The sequence below is a fragment of the Cardiocondyla obscurior genome, linkage group LG03 (genome assembly GCF_019399895.1).
Source record: "Cardiocondyla obscurior isolate alpha-2009 linkage group LG03, Cobs3.1, whole genome shotgun sequence".
NCBI classification, from domain to species: domain Eukaryota; kingdom Metazoa; phylum Arthropoda; class Insecta; order Hymenoptera; family Formicidae; genus Cardiocondyla; species Cardiocondyla obscurior.
In genome coordinates, this window is record NC_091866.1 from 10,506,075 (window position 1) to 10,528,667 (window position 22,593).

Consider the following 22,593-nt stretch of genomic DNA (forward strand, 5'->3'; position numbering starts at 1 on the left):
GGTTACGCATTGCACATGCATACGCGCCCCTGTTGCCAGGCGCGGATGCATCGAGCCGAGACGAACGCCAGAGCATCCTCCACTTCGAATTACTGAAAAACAATTTAGAGACGTTTAAACTTTTTTTTTTGCTTTTTTTTTATTCTTTAAATACAAATCCTATTTTTCGGGAACAGTCTAAAATCTGTAAAATCAATATATATTACGCTAGAAAATCTCGCATGCGAAAAGTTAACGCGAGCTTTTCTATACAAACAAAATTTATTACAACTTCTATTTCGAAACTTAATTCTATTTTTTTTATTTAGTGGAACAAATAACGATATATGTGTAAAAAAAAAAAAAAATATGAACATTTAATAGCGTCGATATTTCATGGCTTCGTCCGGCGACGCATGCAACCGGTATCTCGTTTTCCCTATCGTGAAACGGCGGTTCTATCAATTCGCGGCACGGATACGTCTCTGTCAATTTATAGCGCATCCTCATGCACGAAAGTATCGCATTGCTCGGGATAACGGTACCCCGGCGCCGAGGCGCGGGGGCGAGAGCACCATCATCGTCATTGTCGTCAGAATAGTAACTGCTGATATTGGTGCCGACCTATCCCACAAGGATAGCCCGAGACCGATGATGATGACGGCGGCGGGCGGCGGCGATAACGACGAGACGGGCTCTTGCGGGTAACGTCGTGAACCCGTCTCTCTTCCTTCTACGCTCGTATCAGCTGAGCGCCATAAACTTCTTTATGCCTCTCTTCTCGTTCGCGCTCTCTATCGCGAAACCGCTCGTATCTTATCCATCGTCTTTTCCTCCTCGCTCTCGACCTCTTCCCGGCTCTTCTTCCTCATCCTCGTCCTCCTCCGCCTCCTTCTCCTACCGCCCGGTCCGCTCTCTCGTCGAGCTCGCTCCTTCTTTCTCCTTTTCCGCCTGAGGGCGTGAAATACGAAGTCGCGTGTGACAGAAACGAGGTCGTAGCTCCTTAAGTTACGGGAGGAACAACCCGGCTTTTCTTACATACGTGCGGCACGTACGCGCGCGGGGACTCCGTTCCCTTCCGCTTCTTTCGCGAAACTTCCGCGAAGGTAGACTACACACTCCCGCGCCTTCTATCGCGTATCGCCATCGCCAGCATCGCGTAGCTTCTCTCTGTCCGTCGCGGCGGCCGCTTGAAATCGTTCGACCATTTTTCACGGCCCGCGCCGGAGCACTCTCTTCGCAAGGTTCGCACATCACGATAGGTCGGCTGAATTATACTTGGTCGGACAATAAATTTTCCGGAAATTTATCGCGCCGCTCGTGCGCGCGCGTACACCGGTTGCTCTCTCCCCGTGAAACGGCTCTTGCTCGCACTCCTCTTCCTCCGCTTTCCTCCTCGCGTATGCGCGCGAGCTCTCCCGCATCTTCTGGGTAATTCGCTTTTAACGCACGGACTCCTTCTCTCGATTTAAAGTTCCTTTAACCTAGGATCGATAGCGGAGAATAGTCCAGGCCCGTTCTTCAAGGAGCAACGCGAAATTTTCATTCTGTGGAAGAGAACAAGAAACGCACTTTGAAAATATATCTGTTCAAGTAAACGCTTTATTGAGAGAACAGTTAATATAATTTTTTAATTAAATTAATATATATTTTTTTTTTTTTTTTTTTTTTTTTTGTTATGAAATACTTATTTTGCAAATTGTGGCAAATTCGACAAAGCAAATCGAATGTGCGAAGTTTGCAAACGTTGTAGATGCTTTTTAGCAATTTATTATTTCAGCGTTATTTAATTATTCGTGATGAATATTACTTTATATTTATATTATTTAATTTTATTCCATCTTTAATTTACCTGAATTATCTCGCGTTACCTTTCAAAGAGTTTATTCTCCGTTAATGTAACATTAATTAATAGCATAAAATATTTAATTAATACGCGAGACATATATAAATGTTTCCCGGTGGAAATTGTTGAGACAGTTCGGTAGGATTTATTCTGCGATTGGATAAAACAGCGCAGACGATCGCAATTTCTTTTATGATCCTTTTTATGAACACAGAAACATAGCGCCAGAGTTTCGTTCTTTTTTCTCGTTTTCCAGTGATCATCGGACTTGTTTCGCCGGGTCTTTAGTCGAACGCGGTGCGTCGTCCTTTCAGGGTAGTTTATTACCCGCCCTTGCCTTCCCTTTTCTCCCCATCGCTTGCGTTTTTGCGATACTCTTTCTCGTTTCTATCTCTCTACCTTTGCTCCTTTTTTCTCAAGCTTCGATTAATCACGGTGGTTTCTACTATCGATTCCATGAAAAGAATAATCACGTTAACTACCACTTTCTTTCGCGCTACGTAATCTCGCGCATCATTATTGAGGCGAGCTGCCTTCGATCAAATGAATCGATCGTACTTCATTCGACACTCGAGTATTTCTCAAAAATTTATTTAACGTCCAGAAGAGCGGAATCGATAGATTTAAAATGCAAACGCGTGACAAAACTATTGTGTAACGGCGACTATGAGTGGAAATTTTCAAGAGAGTTGTCCGTTAGAAAATATGACAGATTTCTGTAAGTTATAAATTGGAGTATCTCCAAACGAGATAAATGCGAGTTAGAACGAGGCCTTCATTTGCTGATGTGATTAAGGACTAGGACGTTTATTAACGTGCTTCGGGGAGCACTGTCATGATTCACCTCGCCATCGTTGGAAGTCGCTTGAAGCCGCGCCAAAGTGTATTAACTCGCATAAATCCAAACTTAACTCTCGGATGATCAATGCACTTCTCGTGGGACAAACAGCGATCCGTCGCTATGCCGGCGCGCCGTCGTCGCTTCGTTGCGGCTCAGGACTTCCTGAGAAATCGTGCGATTGGGTTTGCCGAATTAATTTTGCGTGCTCGGCAAAATTCAGCTCGGCGAGTTTACTTCGCGCTCGCCGAACGTATAGACGTGACTTCTGGATTTTTTAATTAAATTTTATTTAAGTTCTTTGACTCTTTCGGAGTATACGGAGCGTTTATTTTATTTTATTTTATTTTTTTTTATGAAATCTAGGATTTTTGGAGTGATTTAGGTGACGAAATGATTTAATTACATGCAAAAATCACGCTGGATTGGCATGCGAATAATAAAAAGCGTGACATTTTACACATATTATATTCCTGGACGTGAAAAAATTGAAATTTAGCTGACTCCGCGACTGTGTTGACGCACCTAATGCAATATTCAGAATTGCCGGCATTCGTTTTTCGAATGCCCGTCATTTTGCTTTGAGAATCACTGTCGCCGCTGTCTAATCTGACCGACTTGCTCGCGAGCCGCGTATATCGAGTTTCACTCCCATCATTCGAGGATTCTCGAGTGCGAGGAGGCGAGGAGTCGATTTACTAGCTACCGGTTTTCACAATCGGGACTTATGACTCGTGCCCACCCCGCTTCGTTAACTCAATCACCGTTCTTCTCTCTTTTTTTCCCTCCTTATCTCGATATATAGTACATTAATCAATTTTGTGGGCAGCATATCGCGTGTACTTTAATCTTTTTCTTTTCCACGTATATTATTTGTTTTTTTTTATCGTTATTAAACGTGCGTCATATACGCTTATCTTCTACGTTAAAAAGAAAAAAAAAAGTTTTACGTTTAATTAATTTTTGGTAACAAACTACGTGTATCATTTTCTTATAACGTGTTAAACTAAATTGCGTAGAGATAGCGGGTGAGGTCTGTAAATAAAGCTCGCGGGTGGCCCGACCAGTCGACTTTGACACGATGATTCTCGCTTTCCTTTAGCGACGATCGAGCGGTACGCAGTTAACGTAGAAAATAATAAAAACTAAGCTGACGTTTATTCTCGCGGCACAAAGTGAGTTAAAGGAGAGAATCAATCAGCGTCGCGGAAAAGCGGCAGCAATTGCGCTACAACGAAATCTTCGCGTTTTCTTTTTAAATCGATATTTTATTGTATTCTTGAAAATTGGTAATGGTCCTGTTATCGCCCATAAAAAAAAAGACGATCGGAGATAAGAAGCAGACGGGAGACTTGTGCTTTTCCTTTTTTTTTTTTTAAATTCCGTTTAAAGCCGATTTACAGTCGGCGCGATAAACGACTAGTGCGAATAAAATTAATGGAGGCGAAGATATTGTTCAGTGACACAACTCGTCTCGCATGTAATGAACTCCGAGAAGTCATTTATCTTTCCGCCTGTTCTTTTTTTTTTTTTTTTTCTGCAAAATCTTTCTTACACGAAGTTTTTCAAATGCCTTCTCGGAAGAAGCGGCTGTCGGAAACTTGGTGGAAATTTTTTTCCAACGAGAAATTTATAAGATGGCAGGGAATTACTTATTCATTGGTAACTATAGTCAGTTTTTTAATTGATCGTTAATGCAACTGTGGAGATCTGAAATAATTCTTACGCCTCGTTGCGAAATTGATATCTTTTTGATGACCGACGGTCCTCTCAAACAACATTAATAATTTAATAATGCATCTTCGTGTTTTCGTAGAATATTTCTCTCGTAATTATTACAGTTTTTATTCTTTTTTCTTTTTTTTTTTTGCGCGACTCTTTAATTTGCCGCAAAATTATAGACATTGGTACGACCGAGGTACAACGAGGCGCAGTGGGACTCGCGAATTACATCACATTTTACCGTCTACTGGTGCACGTCTCGCGCCACGAGAGGCAAAAGAAAAAAGGGGAGAAGAAAAAAGCACGAGAAATAAAAAAAAAAAAAAAGAAAAAGATTAGTCGGCGATGACCTCGATTTCGCGCACGTCGTCGTTTTTAATCGCTATAACGCCCCTGGGCACGACGTGGGGTAACCGGCGTGTTGTCGGAGTCCGCGTGTTCAATTCCAAGTCCTTACCACTACTTTTTCTCAGCCCGGGGAGATATCCAGAAATTAAGTGCAGTAGAAATTCAACTGTCACAATGAAATGCGCTATTTCGAGTCAAGAAGTACCGTTTGATTATTAAGTTACGCGGTGAAAATAAAATTATCTTTCAGAATTGTTGTCCCGTTGTCTTAAACGCAAAGCAAAGCTTTTATTTCCAAAAATATCAAATATCTTTTAAATGTAATTTTTTAAATTCTAAAAAAGGAATTTCTACACGCGGAAAGAAATATCTCCACGTTCAATGACAGCTAGGCGTTTCGAAATCGTCTGCTGTCCGGCGATGCCCGTTCGATAACTTCGACTTGAACGTCGAGTGTGACCACGATGCAAAACTTTATTATTGCGGCGAACGCCGCGGTGCACGCGCGTACAACAAATATTTAATTATCCGCACTAGCGAAGCGGCAGAATTTTAATTTGACCAAGGGAGAGCTTCGTATGTGGAAAAATGAGAAAAAACCTGGCACCTAAAAAAAAAAAAAAAAGAGAAAAAAAGGAAAAAAAAAGAAGATGAGAAGAGGAGAGGCAGGATTGCTCCCTCGCGTTCGTTTCGGACATTAAAATTCAAGAGCGGACATCATTGTAGGTGCGCGCGCACGGACGACGCAAATTCTATTAGAACGAATCCAATAAAGAGGCGCGACTGCCTGCATCCGCGCACGTTCACGCGAGGTTTCCTTCTCGACTTGGTTCGAACGGATTACCGAGAGATCGAAGGGAAGGGTTCCAACAGACTTTTTCGGCGTGTCTCGAAATCGTCGTCGATTCGCGGAAGAGCGTTCCTTTTTTCAGAAACTTTTTAATCAGCCCGTAAAAATCCTCAAGACGTTGAACGATATTGCATCGAGTTTACATTTTTATTAACATTACAATAGAGATCCCGCGCGATATTTAACTTGACATAATTCAGCATTGTAGAACAACATACGGCTCCGTAATGTCAATAATCGCGGGGTCTACGACAGGAGAGAGCGGGTGACGGAAGAAGGGCGAGGAGAGTAAAAGAAGCGCCACGAAAGATCTCGTAAGGAAGTGGTCTTGCGGGTCAAAACCCGATGTCCTCCACGTTTTTTCTTCGCCTTTCTTCCACAATTCACTCCTCCCAACAGTAGTACTCGAGCCGTTGTCTCTCTCGGCTTGCCTTTCACGGATGCTTACCGTTATACGCTCTCGCATTATTAGCGTAATCATAGCGCAGCTCGACGCTGTAGAGCATGGCCTACATTTTCTCAATGTATAATCAATGATTTATTTCCCCCTTCCCCACACTATTACGAATAAATCCTTTTCTGTCGCCCTCGTAATTTCAGCCACTCTCCCATTCCTCGACTATATTCAGAAATCGAACAATTGCAATCTGCGCCAGCGTGATTTTAGCAAATATTTATTTAAAATTGATAATACGGGACAAACGCGGTTAATTCGCGTTGCGCGTCGCCTTTGTTCGATTTACATGCTCGCGGATGGATGTGCCGCAATTTTCGCTCTACAATTTTTTTTTCCTTTCTTTTGCAAACTTGTTAAATCCGACTGCAAATCCGCGGATGACAAATAAATCGGCGAGGCGCAAGGAGAAAGCCTTTCCGTGAACCTTCAATGCGGCTATTGCGGGCTTCCTCGTTACATCCCTACTTTCGGTATTCTCGCTTGTCTTTTCTCATTGGCTCGCAGCGCGGTGTGTCTTTCTGCCGCCTCCACGAGAAGAAAAACCTGACCTATCGCACGCTGTCCTTTTCCCTTTCTATCTCTCTCTTACCCGCTCCGCCGTTCTCTAACGCCAGTCTAATGCCGCCCTGGAGTCAATCCTTTCACTGCCACGCGAGCGGGCAACTTAACGATGTCATTTCGGGCCAACGACCGCTGGATGCGGTTCAAACTTTGGTTGGACTTGAGCCTGTCCTCGACGCAACTACGGATACGCGCTCACGATAATGAAAATGGTAAAAGGATTCGCGAAAGTTATTTTTTACGAGAAATCGTGTCGCTGGTAAACGACGACGGTGCACCGCGAGATATCTTTGAACGGAGAAGAGGAAAGGATCGCGAGGGCGTGAAAAGGACGAGAGCGCAGGGTCAAATTTATCGGCAATGATTGCATGGACCATTGGCATCCCCGCCGTGTGTGTCTTCCTCCTTTTTTTCCCCCTTTAATCGCGCGCAAGAGCGTGCTTCTGGAATTATTTATAAACCGGTTTTGTTTCCGAAGCCGTGTATCCGTAGACGGAAACGCCAATAACTCTCCCGGCTCCCGCGCATTAAAAAAAAAAAGAAAGGAAAAGAAAATAAAAAAAACGACGAGCTGAAACGGGCTTCGCGAAATTATCGCGCATCTCTCATCTCTGTAGTATCTTATTCATATACTTATCGTTATATTCGTCGATGTGTTACCGAGACTTTTTCGCGAATCGTCGACCGCGCGACGCTGTAAAGTATTGCCTGAAAAAAAAAAAAAAAAAAAGAAGAAGATTTGGGGTCTCATCTCGAAACCACGGATTTCATCTTGGATCTCCCTTTCTTCCCTTCCCCATTTCGAATCGATTCTCCGTCCGATTCGCATTTTTACCTTCTTCCCTATTCTTCGCTTCTGCCGTATCAGCGATTTTTCGTGGCCGTCGGCGAATTTCGTAAGAAGTATTTTGATGAATTACAAAATTGTTCGATATTTTTCGGATTTTAAATCTTTAATAAAAGCGTAATTAAAAGAGACCGACGTCCGCTCAAGTTTTTCTTAAAATCACGCGATTAATAATTTTACTTGGCTTACAATATCATTATTATTGTTCTTGTTGCCGTGATAATAACGAATAAAAATTATAAGCAGATATGAGAAGCATATGAAATTCATAACGACGCACAGTTGTCGCGGGCTGTATTGCGGACTACTAAAATAACAGGACGAACGATAAAGAAATATCTTCGACTATTTTACTTTCTTTTCACGTTCGAATAGCGGCCATTGGCTACTCGAAAGATCAATATGCGCAATATATGCTGACATCGACTTGAGATATGCAGATCATAAAGCGCTTGCCAATGTCGCGACACGATTTTGCAATGGAGATCGAATACATCTCCATTGCGAATCGTTGTCCTGAAAGTTATAACACTTTCGAAATAAATATTTGTTTGAAGAAACGAGTAATTCACTTTACAAATAGCATTATTATATTCCGCACAGTTTAGAATAATAATTGCAATTAAAAGAACGAAGCCTGAATCATATATACATATATATAAAGTAACGAAGGAAATATTTTTAATTCGTAATAATCTTAATCGCATCTTTTACTGAGATCGTGACCGAGACTGTGCCGAAAACGGGACTCAGACGGACTCACCCTTGTCGATTTAATCGGCAATCTGCCTCCGTTTGACACGACTATTAATTCGCGCTTGTTTTGACGCGTATTTTTATCTCCCGCGTCCGCAGAGACATGATCTTCGAAACATTACCGCTCGCGATCGATCACGGGACGTGACAGTCGCGTCTGATATGCATACGACAACGGTTTACACGTGTCGGAATTACGGCTTCGCCAAAAAGAGCGGAACGAAGTTGCATGCTCGCACAGGTATGCAAATCACACGTGGGCAATTTGCTCTTTGCGTAAGAATGGAAAAGACCCTCCGTTGGATTTTTCCGTGCTCCTGTTTTTTTTTTTTAACGTTCTTTTTTTTTTTTTTTTTTTCTTTGTTGATTCTTTTCCCTTTTCTCCTTTCTGTCCTCCTATATTTTCACATACTCTTTACACCCCGGCGTTACGCGCGTCTATTTATTTTCAGATAAGTATTGCTCGCCACCCTGTAGCCGCGCGGCGATTGTTTAACCTAGTGGTTAAACTACCTTTCTGTCTTTTCATCCTTCTCGTACTCGTTTTCGTTCGGTAACTCTACGGTTAGCTGGATAATAGTTATGTAACCGTTAACGCAGCCCCGCGATACGGACTGCAACCGAGCTAATCGTCAAATATTTGCTGAGCCGTATTGCAACGGGCCCGTCGCTATCTCGCTCTGCGCCTCTTACACACGCTCCTTCTCCTCCCCCTTGTCTTATCCGTGTGTTTGTGCACGCGTAACGGATCCTTGCGCGGCAACAGCAGCGGCATTATTGTACGGAGACGCAGTGATGACCACAGCCAACAGGATTTCTCGAGAAGACATGCGAATCCCTGACCAACCGCACCCTTATTTTCGAGCCCCGGCGTAGCACGCGCAATTGAGAGAAATGTCCTTTCTCGAGAGACGCGCCCCTGTGCGATAATTCGCTTGAAAACGAGGCAATGAATATTGAATAACTCCTGAATATATATAAATTTATTTATATTAAATAAAGCAGAGTTTTCATCCTTAATTAATTCCCAATGATCTCGTTTGCGTAATCAGACGATTATTTATTTCCTCGAATGAAACACGTAGAATTGTGATGCCGAAAGCATATTCGAGCACTCGTAAAAATACGTGTGTACCCGCGCGCGATCCTCGGTATCGTTAGAAAGTTCATGACACGTCAGGAAATCTAATGAGATTATGCGAAGTGATTTTTGAAAATCGACCGGTCGGCGGTTCACGGTTGGCTACTTATCGTACAGGTGCCGATAAGCGGATAAAGGTCAGAGAGTAGAACGACGTGGACGTGACACCTCTTGCGATAATGCACGCCGAGTTAAATATAAAAGCGTTGTGACACCGTCTGCGCGTGAAATCGTTAAACATCGGGGCGTCGCGCACGCATCTCGTTATTCACGCTAATCCCACTATTCCCTCTGTTGGTGATTTTATTTAATTACTTAAGTATGATATATGTAGCTCGAAGTAGTGCGTGTCGCGTTATTGGAAGCGAGGAAGTATATATAATATTATTAAAAAGAGTTAATATAAAAATGCTCAGGAGAAACGCGTTCGCGTATAATAATTAATAACCAGCCCCGCGGTTTCTTCGCTAATTATTTTGTTTAGCGATAAATGCCGCGCGCTTTTAACGCGGAGTGAAATATATATACATATGTATTTGCTGGTGAAATTAAGACAAGACTGTTACGCAAGGGGACAGAAAGCGCATTTTTCAGATGCAGCCTTAATGGTGTTTCGTTTAAAGAATGCCGAACGCACCCAGCTATGAATATTTACTGGCGGAAATCACTCGACAAACGCGCGACTTTCTCGGTCTTCGCTGCAGGCAAATAATGGTGACTCCGTGATAAGAGCTGTCGTCGCCGTGGTGCTTCCTGCGCGCGATGCACTGGTACGCCGGCATGCTGTCGTAAAAATTGTCCCGCCGTTATAATAAATTGCCTCCGCGATTCCCGGCGACGTTGCGAAAGAAAGTTTTCTGCTGAATCCGACGAGGACTCCCAGGAAGACGCGAACGAGAGAGTCTACTGGGAAAAGTATTCTCGCGACGGTTTTTGTCCGCGGGGCAACTCGTATATATACTTATACTACTTTGTTCATATTGCTCCCGAGGGAAGAGCGCTATGGACAAGCTCATCCACAATCGCAAGGATCTTGTTGGCCGTACCGATCAATTACTACACCGACGGTCTCGCAATTGATAATACAGCCGGGCGACTTTTTGTCCTTACCGTCTATTCAATAGAATTGTCGCACCGAGAGCGGTCGGGCAGTTATTTCATTTATCTTGCCGGTAATTGCGGATTCGTAAACTTATCTCCGAGGAAAATTGAAACATTAATAACGAACGGTGTTACGGTGCTCAAGCGGTCGCTTTTTTTGCCTTTTATTTTAGATCGAATACCCCCCGAGTGAGTTTTTCACGTAGATGTGTTTCTATTTGTTGCAGGACAACGAACACCTAATCACACTCGCGCACTTGTCGGACTACAACGTCTACAGGATACCGAACGCCAAGCGGGTTTTCGGCGCACCCTTCGAGTGGGGCGCCTGCCTAAGGCCGAACAGCAACGCCGAGGCCGAGCACACAGAGGCTGGAGAGCCCGGGATCAAGGTCATTACTTTCGAGAACGAAAAATCGCGCACCTGCTGGCTCACGGCCATGAGACTCGCTAAGGTAGGCAATGCTATTCCTTTTCCACGCTCCGTATTGTCGTTTTCTATTTGGAGAACGTAGCATAAGGACGAGATTCAAGTGCACCGCGAGTAGGTTGGAATGGATCCATCAATCGTTGAGCCAATTGAGCGAAATTATTGCTCGTCCGAATGGAACAAATTTCGCCGCGCAAAGGTGTATTCTTCTCGATATTGATTAGGATCGCAACGAATACTGGCAGATTCGCGTGGAAAGTACGTAATTGAAAATTAACGATGCACGGAGGGCATTTTGAATAACCGTAAGTTTCAGTAAATAATCGCTTCAAATTGTAAGTTGAAAGTTAATACCAATCGGAGAAACGAGCGCTTTAAATCCGTGGCAAAGTAATAACATTTATAAAGTATCGCAATGATTTTATTTACCGGCCGATTTCCCGCGTCTACGTCTCTCGTCATTCGACTCTCGGCTCTTTCTTCACGACGTGATCATCCCTCTGCGGACGGGCCGTGGGTATCATTAAGTCCGTGATGGAGCCGGGTATAATGAGCCTTATTTTCTTTTCGTTCCTCCCCATTTTCTACCCGCGCCCGCGTTTGCGTCGACGTCGAATGTCGAAATTTCGTTAAGTTCAAAGAAGTTGCGTGACTCGCGCGCGTTCGTGTTCAACGGAAAGAGAAGAGACAGTATGCGTACACTCTATATCTTGTAGCTTCGACACGTTTTGCATGGCTAAACTTCTTTTTCCTCCTTTTTTGAAGAAATCGCCGCACTGACACGTTGCAGTTTTCTCACCTCTCTCTCTCTTTTTTTTATTTTTTTAATTTTTTTTTTTTTTTCCAACAAAATTGAGACACCAAGGCCTTAGCTCCATCGTTGCTGATAATATCGATTTATATTCGTGCCTTTAGCTTCTTCTTTCCGGATTCTTTCGTCCCCTCTAGTCCGAGTACTGCGGGGAATAATTCGTGGCTGGTAACGGTGTACGTTAGCAACGCGCGATTGGACGTTCCGCCAAAGGAAGAGGGAAAAGAAGAGAAACTTTAGAATACAACCGCCTACTCCTTATTACGCTACTCTTTACGAGCCTATTCTTCTTCAAGTTGAAGTGGCTGCTCAGACCGCCTCTCCAGGCCGGCTGGTCTCCAGGAAGTGGAGGCCGGGCACGGCATATTATCGTTGCTCTATCCTTCGCTTAGTGATAATCACGCTCGCGCGGCAAATTAAGAATGTAAAAAAATATAATTAATTCGCTGGTATCTTATCTTCCAGCAGTTCTTGAAATAAGCCCGAATATAATTTTCCATATTTACGTTTCATATAAAGCTGTTTTCTATTTAATTAAGCCTTTAAATTTAATTAATTTAATTCTCTACTTCGATCTCGACGATATTGGTTTTAATTTACGCCGTTATTTCTCGTATCTCATTTTTTTTTTTTTTTTTTCGTAATTATCATCGCGGCTTACTTTTATTCCGAATAACGCTCGCGCTGAAACGAATAGCAAACTCATCTAGCGAGATGTAATTTGGGGACCCTTCTGCCAGGAAATCGTAATCCAACCGGTGCATCCTCGGGGATCCCTCGAGCTACGCGTCTACACCGCCGTGCCCGTCTACGGACAGAGAGACCAGACTCGCCTAGTGTTTATCGGCCTCGTTGGTCGTCCATGCTTGTCTGCGTCTCTTGTCAGCCTATCTACCTATCTACCAGCTCTGGATCTACTATGTACTCTTCTCTTTTCCCCGGCTCTCTCGGCATCTCTTGCTTTGCTCCGCCGTTTACCGTCGTTACTCTCCCTTTTTCTCTCTTTCTCTCTTTTTCCCTTTCTCTCTCTATTCTCTATCTCTTTCTCTCTGTTCCTCGGGTCCGCCTTTTATCCGAAGGGAAAAGGACGAGACGTCGCCTTGGTCGGTAACGGCACTAAGGTAGTACTTATACGTGTCTCAGCGAGGCCTTTGTAACTCTTTCATCCGAGAAAAAGCTAGGAGTCTGATGAGATGCGGCGAACGAGAAGAGCTGAAGAGACGGGGAGAGTAAGGAAGATGGAGGCAGAGGGAGGAAAAAGGGCGAGGAAAAGGGAGCAAATGAACAAGTAGGCTCGGAGAAATCCGCAGGACTCGCTTTGATTGAGAAGACATTGACACTCCTGCCCGGTACCCTTTTGTGCCTCTTTTGTTTCTATGTCATTCGCTTCCCTCTCATTCCGCTTTTCCCGTCGCGTTTCTTCCTCGCGGACTTCGATTTTACTTCAATAGAAAATCTGCGGGGTCTAAGTGTAAGGCTCGGATTTGCCTTCATTAATTTGCGAGGGGTAAAATCCACGATAAAAGATATCACGGTAACTTACTTCAGTAGTCAGTATTATTTGTACGAAAGTTTGAAGCAAGTTTACAGAATCAACGGTATATCTGTAATTAAGTTGCTCGCGCTAAAAGTTATTAACGCAAAGAAAGAGCATCGCATGGTAGATTTTCTAGGACGATTCAAATAATAGATTGAAATTGAATTGGCTTCTGTGCGCGAACTCGTCGGATCAATTCGGGACCGGATTCCTCGCGAGATGAAAAATCCACAGCGATTGTACGAGAAACATTCGCCGCCCCGCGGTCGTAAATAAAATATTGTCACTCGACATTAAGTCCCCGGTTATTGCCCGTCTCGCGAAGCGATAACGATAATGAGAAAGTGAATAGATCGTAAAGCGATAAGAACGGATGAAGTTAAGCCGCAGATACCGGGTCGCTTTCTACTCGATTACACGTATCTCTATCCTTATGGAGTTTCTTGCGATCCGAGAATTATAATTATCTGCGGCGGGAAATATTCTGAGAATGAGTCCCGCGCTAAGACCCGTACGGTCACTCAATTATAAGGCGAATTTGACGCGACCAACTTTTGCGAGGCAGCTTTTCAGCAGCCTTCCAACAGATTCCTCTCCCCCTCCCTCCCCCCCCCGTATCACCGGCGAACGTGATTTTGCGATATCGGGAGATTCGACGCGGCATTATCTTTCGTTTACTTAGAACCAGCGCACCTCGTTATCGTCTCTCCGTTACTCTATCGTTGATTAATGTTAGCATACATTCGTGCCTTGCCCGTTTTCCTCGTCGCCGCGTTTCCCGTCTGCATTTGCGAATAATTGAATTACGTAATTATCTCTCCAAACGCGGGCGCGCCGGTAATACTCCAGGGTCGTCTTCAATTAGTCGCCGCCGCCCTTCATCTTCGCATCCACCTCGATCGTACTTCTGGCTTCCGAAACGCGAAAACGACGTATACCGGTTTTCGCTCGAATTCTCTCGCTTTCAGCGAAAGTGTCGGGTTAGAAGTGTGCCCATCGGTGACACGAATCACACTCGCGTCTTTATTCCGCTGTATGAGTGTTAACGACGGGTACGTACGTACACGGGAATATGTAAAATGTACGATCGATTGAAATTTTGTAACGTCGTGGGTAAAAGGCTAAGTAAAATCGTGGAAGATTTTAATGTATTGATTTTTTAATTAATTTTCTTTTTCTTTTTTTTTTTTTTTTTAAACAAATTATTTACCGTACGCCGGGGATGCAAGAAACACGCCCCCTCTGCTAGGCGCAGCTTGAAAAAAATTTTGCACACGCTCCGATACAAAACTTTGAAGGGGCAAGTTTTATTTTTGCTGTTGCTAAGCGAGCTCTCGCCAGTTGTAAAGCTCGTCGGGATAATTTTCGTACTACGGTGCAGGCTACGGCCCGCATTGGTATATTAGTACTACTACGCGTGCACGCGTGCATACTGTGCAGCACGTCACGAGCAATTTACGCTTACGTGTATGAGTGGGCGCGCGTGTGCGTGAGCAGTCAGTCGAGCATGGATGCGCCCGACTGTCTTGTGGGTCGATACGATGGTTATATCACTGCTGGGTCTACGGTTATGCACGTTCACCGTCATTATTTCACGTGGCACCGTCTGTACCTTCTGTCTGGTCTCGTCTCGTTTTTCGCGTCCACGCTTGTTTCGTCGCGCAGTTGACACATGCATATTCGTCCACGAAGTGCGTACGCGCTAAACGCGCCGCCGACCTTCCCGGTTTCTCGTTGAAAATTCTTACTTTTGAAAAAAGTAAAAGGGTCTTTAATTTGTCCGAGCGACAACACGTTCCACGGATATAATTAATTTTTCTGTTCGAATATATTTTTTAAGTGAAGCTTGGTAACGAACGTGATATGCCGCAATTATACGCTTCTTTTTTTTCATCGTAATTAAATCTGGTTGGAATAAAGAAATTGACAAGCTTATAAATTTTTTCTCTTATTACTTTTGTACTATGTACGAATTTAAAATTATTAGCAATTTTTTTTAATTGATAAAATTGTAAGATCGCTGGGTCGAGCAAAGAGAGAGTAAACTTTATTCATAAGTCAGCTTTGCTTTAAATGGCTGTACCTTAGCACGTAGGCGATATAAGAAGCTTAGAGCAGCTCACACGGATTACCTTTGACTCAATCATGGAACCTTATCATTGCCTGCGAAGCGAAGATACTTTTCCCGAATAGAATCGGTTGTTTCGATCGAATATTCCTCTTTCACTCGCAAGCCGCTTGTAAGAAATAGGATCACAGCTTATTCGACCCGAAAATTGAATGTCGCTAATCTCGTTGTTCAAAAAATAGATTCGAAGGCATAACATTTATTCATGTTTCAACATTATTCGAGATATAACGCCGTTAGATTTGCACGAATTACGCCGCGGCGTAAAAATAATTACGCGTATAATAATATCCGTGAAAATTAGATGACTTCGAATTGTCAGAATTACATTTTGTTCTTTACCTCGGTCCTTTTTATCCTCCTTTTTTGTTTTCCCGCTACGAATTCTTCCCCGGAATATAGTAATTGCATTTGGATCTTTACGCTTCCCGAAAAAGCCGAGAGAGAGATGGAATTTAATTGTCGAAGAAAATCGGTGGGAAAAGTCGGGTGCTACTTTCGTATTCTGTCCGCGTAGCAACGTTGAATTTATCTAGGCGAACGCGATACCTCTGCGAGCAAGGTATCGATCGGCGGTGCCCGCCTCGCACAGCTGGGCAACACGCGCTGACCGACCGGCCGGTCGCTCGACCGGCGCTGTACGACAAAGTGACGCGTGTAAAATTATGCAAATCGTAGGTGCAGCTCTTTCTTTTACACCCGTTCGCTTTATCAGCCACGGATATTACGATGCGCCCGGAGCGTAGAATCGGTTGAACGCGCGGCGTCGTTTGTCTGTCGCTCGTCGCATCTTGCGGAACGCTCGCGTATTAACAATGTCCGCTCCGCTTTGTGTTTCAGTATGGCAAACAGCTCCGAGAGAATTACCGAGCTTTCAAGAACAAGCAGTGCGAGCAGAACGGCGGCGGCAGTCCCAAAGAGCAATACAGCAGCTACAATGTGTCCAACGTAAGTACTACATATGTATCCTCGAGCGAACGCACAGACCTAGGACCGAAATAGCGGGGCGAGTGACGAAGATGAAACTGAGAGAATGCAAATAATTAATTTGACGATAGCGTTCCCTTTAAGCAGCTCGATTTGTTCGGCTATTCAGCTTGGAGCTGTAATATCGCTCGCGTAAAGATTCGAATATTCGAGTATAACTAGAATTTTTATCTCATATATTAATGCTTGCTTTATTTTGCTGATTCAATTGATAAAATCAACTTTATTCCGCCGAAGTGTACCACGAACTAATGCGTTAAAAAAATCTGGAGTATTGTACACTTTTAATGCACTTAGGTTCGTTTGTCGTGTATCTTTAGAAGCTGAACCGTCTATTGCGCGCTTTTTACCTTGTAAAACAATTTGACCGCGTTGTGGTAATCGCGGGCTAAACCCAAAGAGAAGGAATACACGTCGGCGTGTAGACCTTTGGCGGCGTGTAGGTAAAGATGGATAGAGAATCACGTACGGTGTCTCCCAGCGAATTATTTCGCTGTTGCGCGCGCGGTGTATTTTCGACGGCCACTCTCTCGCCTCGGATACGCTCGAAAGGTAAATTTCGCTTTAGACGCGGTAAATGGAATGGAAGAGGCGATTACGCTGAAATTACCTCGAGTGACAGTAATTTGCCGGGTCACGCCACGTTCGATCATTGCCTTCAGTTATCCCTTTTCCTGCACGAGCCGCTGTCTCTCGAACTTTCATAGCGTCTAGCGGGATCCCGATTAGCTCTCGCGATCCCGCGCTTTCAACGCTTCTCTTTGACCGACATCTCTATTGCCTCCCTCGCTTTCTTTGCTGTATGACTCTTAATATTTTTCCGAACAAAAGCCCCGCGCGCAGATTTTTGTTTGACGTATTGAAAAAAGTTCTCCGTTCTTTTTTTTTTACAGTCGAAATGAGGATAATAGTTTTGAATTTTTAGGAATGCTCCGATAAACAACGTTTCTGTGCAGGCTACATTAATATTTTCCGTGGGTTATGGGTGTTTATCGGCTTTCTCTAATTGATACACTGAAATATAAGGAAATTCATTGCGAATAAATGAACGAACGAGAATACGAGAATACACGCGTCGTGCATAGCGTAACGATGTGGTGCCCGCTGTTGTGTGCCGATACGGCTCGCAGCTGAATAATTATAGCAAATAGCTCGTTAACTATTGATCTTTAATGTGAAATTCCGCGCGAAATACGCGGAAATTGTCGGGGCTGCGCTCGGTCGAGATCCTATTCATTATGCGGCGGTGCATTCGTTACCTTGTTATCACACAGGTGCGATAGTTCTCTTTCGGTTGCTCTTTCTCTTTTTCCTTCACCCACGTTTTCTCCCTTCTTTCCTTCACTCGCTACACGCAATGCGTTCTGTTTATACAATGATTAAGTTATAGCAAATTATGCCACAACTAGCTCGTATCGTAGATTTTATCGTCCGTTCGGCCGCGATAATAAATTTATCGACCCACTATTGGTTCTTGAATGCGAACTATTGCTCGCATCGTTGAAAAAGAAACGAAAAGCAAATTCCTCTTCTCATACGCTTTTACGCAATTAATAACCAATTTAATTTTAACTTTGTTACGTAATTATATTAGCTTTTTTTTTTCTTTTCCTTTGCAATTTGATTGCATTTGATTGTAGATGTAATATTCATAATGTTTGAAGCACATAAAACAGTTCTGCTTAATTAGTAGACATTAAGTGAGTGAATTTACTTGAATTGTTGGGGGGAAAAAAAACCAATTGCTTCGATAAGAAATTTTAAGGAGCACAAAATGTTGCCGTGTGCATTTTTTTCGGACACTTTTCATTATTCAATTTAAACAATCAATGCACAGCGCCTCTCGTTATCTGCTAAATTATCACGAATATACCAATATAACGTAACAATAATGAGATAAATGGATAAGAGAATTGATTCCATTAAAATATAAATGAGGGGCTTTATCGGTTATTCTTTACGATTCTCTCTATTAATAATTTTTGCGAGCCCCGTTCATCGAGATTTAAGAGCTTAACGGGCGCGTGGCGCTATTACTATCAATTATCGAACATCTGTTATTTTTATATTACATTATATTTACATTAAGATTGAAAGCGGCAAATAAGAACGAATTCTTCGCGGGAGAGATGTATCCTCTCTCGTTGCGTTATCACGCTCCTTTTCGACACGCGAACAAAATTAAAATAAGAGGAGACAATTGAAAGGAATACTTGCGTACTTTTTCCACGATTCGAAAAGCAAATTTCCTCGGGAAAATGTCGTCGTAACTTACGCAAGGAATGCCAAGAAGGACCTGGTTCCCCATCGGATCTCGGTGACCTCATTGTCGTGCCATCCCCGACCTTGTCGACGGAATAGAGGTTCTTTCTCCCCCATCCCCCGTTCTGCCTTCGCTACTTTGCTCCCTTCTTTTCTTCCTCTCTTCGCGTTATTCTTCGAGCCCTCCCACGCGCTAAGACGTCAACGTGTCTCGTATCGTACAGCTGATTTCAAGGTCGGTTCCGTGCCAGTCAGCCAGCTAAAAGGACGACAACCCCTTTGCCGTCGGTGTGCACTTTTAAAAGCTAGACACGTACCGATCTACCCTCGTCCACCCTCTCGTCCCGACTGACTTATTTCTCCTTCCTTCCCTCTTTTTTGCCGTCGACAGAGAGATAAGAACGTTCGTGCTCTCATTACGATCGTCATCGTGATGAGATGCGAGAAGAATTTTTCAAGCCCCCGGAGCCGCCTTATCGCGATGAACCGCGAGAATTGCATCATTGCACGTTTCGAAATTGCGTCAGTAATGAAAAAATAATTTGAAATGAACTTTATCATCGGTTAAAATATGTTCGCTTAAATTACTTTAATTAAATTGCAATATTGAAAACAATTTAATGTTAAGGTTAAAGCTGAGGTCGAAGATTAATGAGGAACCTCTGATAATAAAATTCTTTGTTTGGCGTGCTATCGAACACTGTCTTTTTTTTTCTTTTTTTTTCTTTTTTTTTCACGGGCATTGATATTTTTGTGTTCTCTTAATAATTTTGGCTACTTATCGCGGTAATATAGTTTTATTTATTGTAGAACGCCGTGTATCTTTGTGCGATCGCCTAACCGTTACTGTTATAGTAAAGTATCCCCGCGAAATCTTCGCGAGGCAGGAGATATCGATTAGGTGAAGCGGGCGTGCGAGATGCATTATCGAGCCGTTTCGAAGAAACTGGTTCTGAAGTAGCGATCTTAACGAGTTTCCGGCAATAAATTACTGTTCGTGCCAGATATGAATTATCCGCCAAAGGAGCACGGAGGATGACAATTAAAGCCCAGTATGGAAAATAACCGGTATTACGCTCTTAATGCGAAAAAGTGCAAGAGAAAAGATAGTTGGGCGCTGCTGGTTTACAAAACACCGTAATTGACAGAGGCGGAGTGTGACACGGTTCAACGACAATCTCAAAGTAATGGCAGGAAATTATGATCTTTATAATAATAATGATATGGATTTAGATAATTTTAAGTGTTAAAATAATTATAAATGATAAGAAAAAAAAAAAGAAACTAATTCCCTCGCGTCTGATATTCGAAGATTTCGGCCAATTTAGTTAACGATACGATAAAAATATTTTCTATCGTTTCGATTTTAATTTCTGATTACGTACGTCGAGACGAAGTTCGAGAGAAGAAAAAGGACTTGAAAAATGTAAAGATAGTCATCGAGGTAGACGATGCGAGAAGCGCTTTGGAAAGACGAAACTTCAATGATCCTCTCCAAAGTCCTACGTATTGTATATCCCGTGCGAGGAGTTCCAAAGGACGTAAGCGCGAACCAGTCTTGCACTTCGTTTCGGTTGAAAGCTTCGATCACGGATATCGTGTCGTTCGTTCGTGTCTCGCTTTTATCTTTATTCCTAGGGAGATAGAAGTGTGTTTCGCGACGATAACAAACTGACAGGGCGAGCTTCGCATTTTCTCTCTTCCGTATTTTCTTCTGTTTTTCGTTGCACGCCGTACGAGATTGAACATTTAAATAGGTGGAACGAAGCACCGAAGTAAAGTTTTACGCGAAAATTAGTTGAATCTAATCTGAATTTAAAAAGGATACGCGCGCAAGGGAGAGAAATAAATAGCAAAAATTCTCTTCGTTGCATTTTAAACAAAATATCTGCTGCACGTGCATTAAGTAAGTTACGATATAAAGTTTATTACATATAATAACGTGCTTATTGAAGTAATTTTTTAAACTTTTTTAGGATTTGTGAATATGCAATAAATAATAAATTACCTAAAGAGCTATTTAAAAAAAAAAAAAAAAAAAAAAAAAAATAACAAATATATTGAAACGAAATTGTTTCGGTGTTGATCGCTAATTAAATTATATCGCGCAATGAGACACGCCCACACAAAGAGAGCTTTTACTTTAAAATGTCAGAATTTCGGACCCGTGATGTTGCAAAAATCGTTACAATTAATCCCAGTCAACCGTGACGTCTTCAATCGATATTCTTACCGAATTCTCGTCTTTCTTCGATCATCAGTCATGTGATTGTCCTTTTTTTTTTTTTTTTCCTCGGCGTCATTTTCATTCGCTACCAAGCCGGGTATCAAGCCTGAATAGGGAGAAGTACTTCGCTCGCTCGAAGGGATGGAAAGGCTGGGGGTGTAGAGTACCTCGGTTACAGTCGGGAGTTTAAAAGTCGGGCAAAAAGCCCCGGCCGGCTGTTGCTACGCGCGAACTATCGACCAACCCGGCTTCTACCTATATATCCACGCGCATGAGAGAGAGAGAGAGAGAGAAAGAGCCCTCTTGGGGTATGGAGGAAGAGCTATAGATGGTACATGAGCGAGTGTGCGCGCGCGCGGTCCTCCGTGTATCGAGATAGCCTCGGGAACGTCATTGTGTGCGTGCACCCGCGTGTGTGTTCGGTGTGTGCGTGCGCCAGAGGGAAGGAGGACCTCGGAGAAAGACGAATGGAGAAAGAGAAAAAAAAAAAAAAAGAAAAAAGGCACATCAGCCAAATGTGCGAGACTGACGAAGCCCGACGAGGTCCTCCTCTTTGCGCGCCCTTCTCTTCTCCACCGACGCTCTCATATATTTTAGCCGCCACCCCGAAACGCGCGAACACCGTATCGTTTCGTAGTCTCGATTGCTCTATTCCGCGCTTCCATCCTTGTACTTTCATTATTCTTTATTTCGCGAAGCTTTCCTGAAATATCCAAGTCCTCTCGCGTGCGCGAAGCGCGGCTCTTCCGCTTTCCCATTCTCAACGAGCTCTCCCCCCCGTTCCTCCCGTTCCTGTCGACACGGGAAAGAGACACGGTCCTTCAGTTTGCATACGGCGGAATCGCGCGAAACCGAGAAGGGACATCCGCGCGACTGCAAGATTGGATCGTAAAGGTAGACATAAACTCCCCGGTATTCCCAGACGTCGTTTTTTTCCTCCCTTTGCTTACTACGTCGCGTCGTTCCAAAATATGCGCCCGCCGAAAATAGTCGCGACACACACCGGTTATGAAACTTTCACGTGTTCGTTTCACCTATTCCCTCCCCTCCTTTCCCTTTGAGTCTTTATATTGTACGCGAATACGTACTCCGCTGAAATCTTATAGCTGTCTGTTCCGTTTAAAAATTTATTTTCAATCGCATGCTGATTTTTCGAAGCTTGTGCCGGAGGGGCCCGGCTTTCACGTGTCAATGAGTCTGACATTAAAACAAGTCGGCGAATGTCAAACCTTCACGTTTTCACGTGCATAAAGGTTATGCAGTCTAAAAAGGGCAGAAATAAAAACCGTTGCTGGAGGGCAAAATGTTGCAAAAAAAAAAAAAAAATTGTATTAATTAACTAGTAGTTGCAAAGTTGATTCCTGTCGATTTTTTAACGCGTGGAAATTCTTTCCGTCGCCGTGCAAATGTTATTTGTCTCGAATCGATTTCCAGCGGAGACCGGTCGACGATTCACGGGCGGTATCTGTCCGCTAGCTCGAAGTAACGGGGCTAAGACTAACAACCGAGATGACCCATTTCCTTCAAATTCGTCAGGAAATAAGACGACGGACTAAGACAGGAACAACGGCAACAAGAGGCGGGGGAGAATTTCCGGCGACGACGTTTTCCTTATCGTCCTCGCCCGCCCTCTCCGAGTTTCTTCCCGCCAAGCCGTAGCATAGAAATTTTTAATTTAACTTTACGACTCCGCCGAGACACCTTACCGTTCTCTTTGTCCCCCGCGCCACCCACCTTGCATCATTGGATGCACTGTCGCAAGTGA

At 43.5% G+C, this 22,593-nt stretch overlaps 1 protein-coding gene across 7 annotated transcripts in view; it reads left to right on the forward strand.

Moving 5' to 3' along the window:
- LOC139113585 (growth factor receptor-bound protein 14) overlaps window positions 1–22,593 on the forward strand; it is a 232,492-nt gene that overhangs the window by 184,183 nt on the left and 25,716 nt on the right. For all 7 annotated transcript variants that reach the window (XM_070674820.1, XM_070674816.1, XM_070674817.1 and 4 more), the window contains 2 exons: window positions 10,674–10,901; window positions 16,193–16,300. In XM_070674820.1, the coding sequence (XP_070530921.1) occupies window positions 10,674–10,901; window positions 16,193–16,300 (336 nt within the window). The remainder of the gene's footprint in view (window positions 1–10,673; window positions 10,902–16,192; window positions 16,301–22,593) is intronic.